Raw genomic sequence first — 11572 nt, forward strand, 5'->3', positions numbered from 1 at the left:
CCACAGCCAGGCAAACACTGACAACAAATGCATCGGTTTATGCCTGGGGAGCACACATGGCAGGAAAATGTATTCAGGGCGAGTGGCCCACAGAGCAAAGGCGTCTTCACATCAATCAAAAAGAGATGCTAGCTGTACAAAATGCACTTATAGCTTTCAAGGACCTGCTGCATCCATGACAACTATTACTAAAGACAGACAACACCACAGTTATGTGGTACATAAACAAGCATGGGGGCACACACTCCTTACCCCCTCTGCAGACAAGCCATGACCTTGTGGAACACAGCTCTAGACTACCAAGTTCATCTGCAAGCACAATTCCTGCCAGGAGAGAAAAACACACTGGCAGACGACCTAAGCAGAAACATCATGGATCCCCACGAATGGGAATTAAATCCGGAAGTATTCAGAATGATAACGCAAAAATGGTGGAGCCCGGACATAGATCTGTTTGCATCCCCAGTGAACTGCCAGCTACAGAATTTCTGCACAAGGCGTTACCATCCACAAGCATGGAAAGTGGATGCCCTCTCATTCATCTGGAAAAACCTACAAGTATACGCTTTCCCTCCTTTACCTCTCCTTCCAAAGGTACTCATAAAAGCCAGGCAAGAAGAGCCAAAGATTATCCTGATTGCACCAGACTGGCCACGCCAGCACTGGTACCCAATCTTAAAGAACTTAGCACAAGAACCACTCTGGATTTTTTCTCAAATCCCACATCTGCTGACACAGCATAACAATCAGATACTTCACAGCCAGCTAAAGACCTTAAACCTAGCTGCATGGAAAATTCCTTAGTCAAGCAAGCAATGCTTCTATCCAAAGCTGTTATGGATGTCATTCTGGAGGCCAGAAGGCCTAGCACCAGGAAAGCCTACTCGGATAAATGGAAGAGATTCCGTGCCTGGAACCAGGTGCACAGCCCTGACCCTCTTGTCCCAAACATTCCTCAAATACTTCAATATTTAACTGAGATGCTGGACAAGGGCCTCTCCTTCTCATCAATCAAGATCCATGCCTCAGCCATTTCTGCTCATTACAACAAGGATCCACCAATTTTTTCTAATCCTTTGCTCAAACAGTACCTCAGAGAGGCTAGAAACATAAGACTGCCCCATAGAGCACCTACCCCAACTTGGGACCTCAACTTTGTTTTGGAAAAATTAACTTTACCTCCTTTTGAGCCAGCTAACACAGCAGAATTAAAATACATCTCTTGGAAACTGCTCTGCTACTAACATCAGCACAAAGAGTTTCAGAATTACATGCACTAATGGCAGTGGAACCTTTCCTCATTTTCCACCAGGACAGGGTGTCTTTAAGAACTAACCTACGTTTATGCCAAAGGTGGTATCAAGTGTGGCTTTAAACCAAACTATTCATTTGCCAACTTTCTATCCAAAACCACAGAACAAGGGGGAGAAACTACTACATTCTTTGGACATTCACAGGCAGTTACGCTTCTACTTGTACAAAACCAAAGCTTTCAGAAAATCTGAGCAATTATTGGTAGCATATGCTGCAGGAGCACAGGGCAAAGCCATTTCAAAACAGACCATTTCAAAATGGATAGGACTTTACATACATTTCTGCTATTCTCACCATAGGAAACCTTTACCTAGCAGAATTAGATCTCACTCCACCAGGGCAACAGCCACTTCAACTACCTACCTCAGAGGAGTACCTACCAAGGATATTTTAGAAGCAGCAACATGGAGTTCTGTGCATACCTTCACCAAGCATTACCATTTACCTTTATACTCTAAATCCAGAGCTGGCTTCGCCACTGCTGTACTGCAGGGCCTTATAGCCACCCCTAATGCCTTATAGAACCAGCCTCCCTACCTCAGCTTTGGGATTCCACCCAAGTATAATGACTGCAGCAGTGTAACACGATGAACATAGTACAGTTTTGTACCTACCATAAATGTAGATGTTCGAGTGTAAACACTGCTGCAGTCCAGGTTACCATCCCTCCTTCCCCTCTTACTTGCTGGTACGTACCTATGCCTTCTACCCTTTACTACCTATGGGGAGTATTTGCTGGTAACTGAAAGTTGTTGTTTGCTTTTCTTATGTATGTTTTATTAGCAATTTGAATTGCCTACCTCTTTGGGGGCACCTGACACCTGGGGCAAGAAAAACTGAAGAAAATGGCTTTGGCTGCATCATATATACCCCTGTCGCACTGACATCGGGGAGAAGGCGACATCACCCGACGCCGGACCAAGACTTTGGAACTCAAGCCGACTGGAGAACCGCCTGACGGCAGGATAACCCAAGTGTAATGACTGCAGCAGTGTTTACACTCGGAACATCTACATTTATGGTAGGTACAAAACTGTACTTTTTGGAGACAGCACTTTTAAGCAATCTGTGTCTTAAAATTGCCCTTACCTTGTATGTGCTGTGTATTACACAAACTTTGTATGAATTTCAAGACAGTACCTCTCAAGTAAATGAAAGTTTTATAACTACTGTTTGTTTCTGATTACTTGGTTTGCCTGTCTCCAGTCCATTCTGTTGTTGCAGTTGATTATCAGTGCAAATCAACATTTGGCCTTGACAAATGCTTTTTAACTTTATTTTTGTTATAGAGATGTGTTGATTGAGCACGTGTGAGGTGTACTGACTGACCCAACAACATTTACTAGTTACACTATTTTTATCTTCTTCTGGTATCACTTTCCTGAAAGCGTATACAGAATACCTTTATTTAACCTCCGTTAAGGGTGCAGATTTATGAAAGCTAATAATTTTTTTCAGTCATACTGTTTTAGAACAAGTAATTTTTTAGCAGTGCTCTTAGTAATAGGATCACATATGTCTCTGCAATTGTTGTACATTTAATGAACTCTCAGATTTTTTATCTTATTTTATTTTTGTAGCCCACAGAGCAAAAATGGCAGGCAACAAGCTCAACGATCCACAGCAAGTGTTGCTATGGTTCACAGTGTCCCCGAACTAATGGTTAGCTCGGAGGTAAGTGGTGCATCATATCTAAGTAACTGCATATTTCTTTCTACTGACCTATGCCTAGCCTGGTAATTTATTTTTCAGTAATACTTTACTGTCATCAGTGTATAAAAAGAAAACATAGAAACATTTTCTTAGTAGTCAGAAGCGTTTTTTTATGTAACATATTCCAGGGATGGGAGAAGTACTGAGTAATAAATTTGTCTGTACAGCATTTTTTGTGTGTTTATTTATGGAGATTCAAATCTTTAGTTCGAGTGTTGGTGAAACTATTTGTTTTGATGAGGTGTTGGAGATCAAGGAGGGTTGAGTCATTAACAACACAGAATGGTAGACACAAGTCACCATACAGGAGTCTATTCAAGGCATAGTCTTGGTAATGGAAGATCTTTAGTCTGGTGGTCTTTTTTTTATATAGGAACCTCTAGGGTCTTTGAAGCTGTGTAAGGTGTTTGGATGATACATACAATAAGACGTATATTCTATAATTGGTCTGATCAGGGTATAGAGGAAAAAATAACATAATTTAACTTGAATGAGATACCTTTATTTATTAATTGGGCTGGATAGAATGATTTCCTTAGTATTGTTGCTATATGGTGGTCAAAAGTAGGCAATTTTCAACAAGATCTTTGATGATCATATCATTTTGGAGCAAGGTGCCATCTGTAGTGTAAGTTGATGTCATATTTTGTTTACCAAAAATGACAGTGATGCAGTTCATTTGCCTTTCACTTGAGCCCATTTCCATTGATTTGTATGGTTTAGGTCTTTTTATCAGCTACTAAGTGAATGACAACACCCAGCTGCAGTCATTGTTAAATTTAGTTAGTGAAATGTCTGGCTTAATGGTTTGGACATCTGACAAGTATGTACTGAACAGAATTGTTCCCAGTACCAAACGCTGTGGAGTGCATCTAAGCACTTTTTTGCTTTTTGAGGTGGCAGCTGCTACTTTCACTACGTGAATTCCTGTCAGTCTTCCAACCAGCATGGGAAATAGTGCAAAAAGACTTTGTTGGATACAGTACACTGTATAAACTGTTTGGCTGATGTCTGCTATTTCCATGACTCTCAAAGTTTCCCAAATGAAGTAGATGTGATCTCCTTTTACAAAACCATGTGGGTCCAGATCATTAATATTTTTTATATTAGAGCTTATTGCTGCAGTTTGCGTAAAAGAATAAATGCTTTTTTTTTTTTTTTTTTTTTTTTTTTTAATAAAATATGTTAAAGGAAGGTTGGGGGCAGACCACAGAAACAGGACCTGAATAACTGGGGCTAGAGGGGGACATGTCATGCATCTGGCCACCTTGGTGCACCTGTAGAAGGAAGGTCCTTTTTTTTTTCCTTTTTTTTCTGTGTGTGGGGTATGCCTAGATGTAACTGTAATAAGATGATCACTTATGGTATACAGTGACTTGCTTTTTTTTTGCTCTTCACTCACTTGTAGAGCTGAGGGTGTGGGGCTTTGGTTCATAGCACTAGCCCATGGCAATAACTGAACTAGCTACACTTCTATGTCTCTAGTTCCTGGGATCTTAGGTGGGGCATAATGATGTGCATTATTGATGTCCATACAGGAAATATCATCGTACTCTTAAAGTGAATGATGATTTATCGAACCCATGTAAGTGGAAGCTTACAATCTCGAACGCTCTGAACTGCAATTTTTTTTCCAAGGGAAGAAACTAGCAGTTCAAAAAAAAAATTTAAACATTACATAAAGTGGGGAGGGGGGGCTTCACCCCCTTCGCCTTCCCCTGTTTAAAAATACCAACTCCGAGATCGCACTACAGTGACGAAAACAGCAAAGTAATGGAAGCGGCCAAGTGAATTCTTTCCTTGGGAAAGAATTTGCTTGTATGCCCAATTTTGCTATGTTGCCTTTTTGTGCTTTCAAGTTCGTTAAAGATGCATTCGAAAGAATGCATCCTCGATCATTTAATAACCCCCCCCCCAAAAAAAAAAAATTCCTTTGAGTAAAGAGCTAAAACATGATAGTTCTTTGCCTGTCTGAAACACCTATCAGAAGCTGTAGTAAAGGGGTATACTAGCTTCATGCTGCTGTGCTACAGTACCACACACACACACACACACACACACTCTGCAGTCAAATTATTAAAAGGCCATAATCTCAATCACAGCTGCGTAAATGACTTTAGATATTGCTGTCATGCCCAGCTGTCTAACAAAAGCAATTACATCACTGACTTTTAGAGATCAGTTGGCACATCATCTGCAGTGCTGATTGTGCCCACTAGCAGCTTGCATCAACCTTGCTATGTCTTTGGTTTCTGGTATGAAGTTGGTGCAGGTATATTAGCAGTATCTTTAGGGTGAGAGTTGGCAATGCCATTTTGCATAAATTTAGAGCATTACTGTGCGTTATATTTGGGTTCCTGTTACCTTATCGAAGTTTAACAACTTCGAACGTCATATGGTCGAACCCATATGTTCGAAGTTGTAAAACTTTGAATACCTAAAAATTAAAAATAAAAACGTTTCCTAATGGTTGTAAGCAGGGGGCAAGCACCCCTGCATCCCCCACACCCCCTGCTCTTTAAATATATCAACTCAGAGATCGTGCTAATGTAGTAAAGGGAAATCTTCCCTTTCTGCATTGTACTGCATTGTAGTGCGGTCTCGGACTTGGTATATTTAAAGAGCGGAGGGTGTGGGGGGCTTGCCCCCCTGCTTACAACAGTCCAGTAAGTTTTTTCCTTTTCTTTTCTTTTTTTACGTTTGAACATATGGGTTCGACCATGTGACATTCAAAGTTGTAAAACTTCGACAGCGTAATAAGAACCCTTATTTTTTAATCTGATGCAGTTAGGTTTTATAGTTATTTACTGTGGATGCTAATTTTAATTTGTGTTCCACCATGGTCTTCCTTATGGTAACTTTTAACATGTATTTCTGAGCTTGTTTAATATTGTACTCCACCAAGATGCTTTGTATTTACATTCCCCAGGTGCTGATTCTGACTGCTTGATTTATGATATTTCTTAGACTTAAATAAAATTCATTGGCATAAGTGATACCTGAGACTTTGTGGGGGCTGGAATTTGTGCATTTGAGTTTCGGGTGCTTGGCGTATAATTTTAGTCTGTATATTTTTTTTTCTTTTTAAAGTCCTTCAATTCAGAGGTGCTTATTGTGGTGAACTTAGATGCAGAAATGTTGTTACTCTGGCCGTAGGTGTAGTCCTACTCTATTTGGTGGCCTGGTTTACCTGAGTGCAAAGGATGTCTGTAACTTTGCGGATCACCTTCCATGTTGTGACACAGAGGCTTGTTTGTGTTGCGTCTTATTTTTATGAATGGATCTGTGGAACTAGTTGTCATGATGCAGCACATTAACTTTTTGATGAACACTGCCACTGATGTGGTTGAACATCCTGGACTGACTGTTGTGATATGGCACAGACACTTAGTGATGAATGCTGGTGCCAATTGGCATCTGTGGAACTGGCTGCCATGATATGGCATAGAGGCTTGTCACAGACGTCCTTGTAGATGAAGTCTGCAAAGACGTGGTGCAGAGCAGCACTCTAACTAAAAGGCAGTTTTTGTGTTGTGGCCAAAGAGATAATGTACTATAGTGCCAACTCATGGCCTGTACGTTTTATTGATGCTGGGTGCGGTGTGGTACTAGCAGCGTAATTTTAGTGCTCTGGCATAACCTATATCTTTCAGCGGGAGACGGGAGTACAGTATGGCTTCAGTATGTGCAATTTGTAAATTCTTGGCTACATTCATGTTTGTCCCCCATTGTTTTGGATTTGTCCCTGGTTCTTGAGCAAGATGCAAGCTATGAAATAATGCAGTATGGATGCATAAAAACCATGGGTGTTGGTGGCAAGATAATGTTGAGCTGCTTAGCATAGCATGTTAGCTTGCATCCTGTTACTGTTCTGTTATTATTAATATTATTATTATGGAGGATTATGATGAGGTCTGCAGTAATAACTGACTTATTATGTTTTTGAAACCTAGATATCAAGGAATTCACAGTGAGTGCTAAGCTCCATCTGCTAGTTACAAAATAAAAAAAAAAAGCTAAGCGTTTTGCCGGCTTTCAAAGCCATAAAAGCACTTAAGTGAGTGCTGTCAGAAAGACAGTGTAACATGCTTAAATGAGCAGCATTAGAAAAGGCAGTGTAACACATTGTATGTTAAAGGAGAACCGTGCTTACAGACTGAAAATCTTATCTTATCAGGTCTTGGTGTTTCCTACATTTGTATCACTACTTTTGGACTCCATATACTTCTTTTTTATTTTTAAATGTAATTTCACAGTCTGCCCATATGGGGTCCGCATCTTGATTTCTTTAGTCTACCTCCAGGTATATGACAGTGCAGTATTTGGCTTTGAAATATTACATCATAGCCCCTAAGCTGCTGTCAGTGCATTGACTTTACATGTGTTTTCACATATACCCTGCTTTCTTTTAGTCGGTCAGGTTTAATTACCATTTCTTGCTTTTCAATGATTACTTAAAGACAAACTGGGATAGTCACACAGAACAGTATTCTCAGCAGATGAATTTTGTCTCCTGCTGTGAGCTGTCAGTCACACCAGCAAACAGCTCATATTTGCCACTTTGACAGATATGAAGGGAGGTGTTTAGGGGGAGTGGAGATGAGTTTGGGTTCCTGTTATCTTATCGAAGTTTTACAATTTCGAACGTCATATGGTCGAACCCAACAAAAGAATGAAAATTGGCAAATTTCGAAAGAAAAAGTAACAGGTACAGAGAATACTGTGCACATTGACACCAAACAGATGTGAAAAAATTAGATTTTAAATTCTCCTCTGGATAGCGATTTAGTTTTTGGGTCTGGCTGCAGAGGTTTTCAAAAAGTGTGCCGAAAGAGGTAAGTTAATACAGGGAATTTCTTAGATTTTTCGGCTATCCTTTTCCAAATTTTGTAGGTGTTTCTCTAATCCTTCATGCAATTTCGGGGGGGGGCTGTCACCAAAATGTGAACAGAGATGTTTAAGAAGCAATAGCGTGTGTGTGTGTGTGTGTGTGTGTGTGTGTGTGTGTGTGTGTGTGTGTGTGATGGGGGGGGGGGCAGAAAGAATTCAGGAACCCCCCCCCCCCAAAAAAGGCAATCCTGCAAGTCAGAATGACTCACAGAAAGACTCATTAATGGACCTTGCTCCCCGTTTGAATCTCTACTTTGGTCTTCTGACGTTTGAACATATGGGTTCGACCATATGACATTCAAAGTTGTAAAACTTCAACAGCGTAATAGGAACCCTTATTTTTTAATCTGACGCAGTTAGGTTTTATAGTTATTTACTGTGGATGCTAATTTTAATTTGTGTTCCACCATGGTCTTCCTTATGGTAACTTTTAACATGTATTTCTGAGCTTGTTTAATATTGTACTCCACCAAGATGCTTTGCATTTACATTCCCCAGGTGCTGATTCTGACTGCTTGGTTTATGATATTTCTTAGACTTAAATAAAATTCATTGGCATAAGTGATACCTGAGACTTTGTGGGGGCTGGAATTTGTGCATTTGAGTTTCGGGTGCATGGCGTATAATTTTAGTCTGTATATTTTTTTTTCTTTTTAAAGTCCTTCAATTCAGAGGTGCTCATTGTGGTGAACTTAGATGCAGAAATGTTGTTACTCTGGCCGTAGGTGTAGTCCTACTCTATTTGGTGGCCTGGTTTACCTGAGTGCAAAGGATGTCTGTAACTTTGCGGATCACCTTCCATGTTGTGACACAGAGGCTTGTTTGTGTTGCGTCTTATTTTTATGAATGGATCTGTGGAACTAGTTGTCATGATGCAGCACATTAACTTTTTGATGAACACTGCCACTGATGTGGTTGAACATCCTGGACTGACTGTTGTGATATGGCACAGACACGTAGTGATGAATGCTGGTGCCAATTGGCATCTGTGGAACTGGCTGCCATGATATGGCATAGAGGCTTGTCACAGACGTCCTTGTAGATGAAGTCTGCAAAGACATGGTGCTGAGCAGCACTCTAACTAAAAGGCAGTTTTTGTGTTGTGGCCAAAGAGATAATGTACTATAGTGCCAACTCGTGGCCTGTACGTTTTATTGATGCTGGGTGCGGTGTGGTACTAGCAGCGTTATTTTAGTGCTCTGGCATAACCTATATCTTTCAGCGGGAGACGGGAGTACAGTATGGCTTCAGTATGTGCAATTTGTAAATTCTTGGCTACATTCATGTTTGTCCCCCATTGTTTTGGATTTGTCCCTGGTTTTTGAGCAAGATGCAAGCTATGAAATAATGCAGTATGGATGCATAAAAACCATGGGTGTTGGTGGCAAGATAATGTTGAGCTGCTTAGCATAGCATGTTAGCTTGCATCCTGTTACTGTTCTGTTATTATTAATATTATTATTATGGAGGATTGTGATGAGGTCTGCAGTAATAACTGACTTATTATTTTTTTGAAACCTAGATATCAAGGAATTCACAGTGAGTGCTAAGCTCCATCTGCTAGTTACAAAATAAAAAAAAAAAAGCTAAGCGTTTTGCCGGCTTTCAAAGCCATAAAAGCACTTAAGTGAGTGCTGTCAGAAAGACAGTGTAACATGCTTAAATGAGCAGCATTAGAAAAGGCAGTGTAACACATTGTATGTTAAAGGAGAACCGTGCTTACAGACTGAAAATCTTATCTTATCAGGTCTTGGTGTTTCCTACATTTGTATCACTACTTTTGGACTCCATATACTTCTTTTTTATTTTTAAATGTAATTTCACAGTCTGCCCATATGGGGTCCGGCATCTTGATTTCTTTAGTCTACCTCCAGGTATATGACAGTGCAGTATTTGGCTTTGAAATATTACATCATAGCCCCTAAGCTGCTGTCAGTGCATTGACTTTACATGTGTTTTCACATATACCCTGCTTTCTTTTAGTCGGTCAGGTTTAATTACCATTTCTTGCTTTTCAATGATTACTTAAAGACAAACTGGGATAGTCACACAGAACAGTATTCTCAGCAGATGAATTTTGTCTCCTGCTGTGAGCTGTCAATCACACCAGCAAACAGCTCATATTTGCCACTTTGACAGATATGAAGGGAGGTGTTTAGGGGGAGTGGAGATGAGTTTGGGTTCCTGTTATCTTATCGAAGTTTTACAATTTCGAACGTCATATGGTCGAACCCAACAAAAGAATGAAAATTGGCAAATTTAGAAAGAATAACAGGTACAGAGAATACTGTGCACATTGACACCAAACAGATGTGAAAAAATTAGATTTTAAATTCTCCTCTGGATAGCGATTTAGTTTTTGGGTCTGGCTGCAGAGGTTTTCAAAAAGTGTGCCGAAAGAGGTAAGTTAATACAGGGAATCTCTTAGATTTTTCGGCTATCCTTTTCCAAATTTTGTAGGTGTTTCTCTAATCCTTCATGCAATTTTGGGGGGGGACTGTCACCAAAATGTGAACAGAGATGTTTAAGAAGCAATAGTGTGTGTGTGTGTGTGTGTGTGTGTGTGTGTGTGTGTGTGTGTGTGTGTGTGTGTGGTGGTGGTGGGGGCAAAAAGAATTCAGGAACCCCCCCCAAAAAAGGCAATCCTGCAAGTCAGAATGACTCACAGAAAGACTCTTAAGGGACCTTGCTCCCCGTTTGAATCTCTACTTTTGTCTTCTGAAAAGAATTCTGAAGATCATGTATTAAAGTTACAGACAGCAGTGGGAGGAAATGATCATATAAGAGAAAAGGTGGTGGTATTGCTTTAATATTTCCCAGCAACTATCATATTTCCTGTACGGCAAACAAATACCAAAACTGAGTTCAGCAGAGCTTTTTATTACTTCACTGAAAATAAACAAATATGCATTGTTGTCCTTTACATCCCTCCTGGTAACAATACAGCTACACTGGAAGATACCCTACATTGGCTACCTGTAAGAAAAAACTAATACTAGGTGATGTCAATATCAGTTGGTTGGACATAACCTCTAACTCCGCTACATCCATCTTGAAATTGTACACATTACAAGACATCATACTGCTAATTAGACTGGATCTGAGTATCAAACCCTAGTAAATTCACTACCACTGGTACAATGTTAGACTCATGGTGACCATCTCCTAATTTGTAGATCCCAGACATCTCACATGTCCACTTAAACAACATGTTTATAAAACAACACACAACCTGTCCAAGTTTAACCCAGAAGTATTCATTACTGCCCTGTCATCTATTAACTGGAGCATCCTAAATGTCATCCCCTTAAAAGATGCTCTAAATGAATTCAGTACAACTTTTCTAAATGCCTTTGCACCTCCTTAAAGGTAGAGACAAAAAACAAAAGTTATAATGTAATTTGGCTGTATAAAAAGAAAAGAATAATATTTCAAGATGGCAAAAAAGCATGGAAAGAATGGCAAAAATATAAAACACCATAATATCATGAAAACTTCAGAATATTTTGCAACCATCTATCACTAACTTTACATCAATAACAGTCTTAGCCCTGCTCCAAAATACTTGCAAATGTATTCAAAAGCAGCTGCTCAACACTCCTACAGGCAGAACTTCTATCATCCACACAGCAATGTCCCTCCTGTAGTACTAACA

General features: G+C 39.9%; 1 protein-coding gene across 3 annotated transcripts in view; it reads left to right on the top strand.

The window, feature by feature from the left end:
- Positions 1-11572, top strand: part of CTDP1 (CTD phosphatase subunit 1) — a 2700378-nt gene that overhangs the window by 1155268 nt on the left and 1533538 nt on the right. For all 3 annotated transcript variants that reach the window (XM_044066995.1, XM_044066996.1, XM_044066997.1), the window contains one exon: positions 2895-2988. In XM_044066995.1, the coding sequence (XP_043922930.1) occupies positions 2895-2988 (94 nt within the window). The remainder of the gene's footprint in view (positions 1-2894; positions 2989-11572) is intronic.

The sequence above is a fragment of the Protopterus annectens genome, chromosome 3.part1 (assembly GCF_019279795.1).
Source record: "Protopterus annectens isolate FY-2018-M chromosome 3.part1, PAN1.0, whole genome shotgun sequence".
NCBI lineage: Eukaryota > Metazoa > Chordata > Ceratodontiformes > Protopteridae > Protopterus > Protopterus annectens.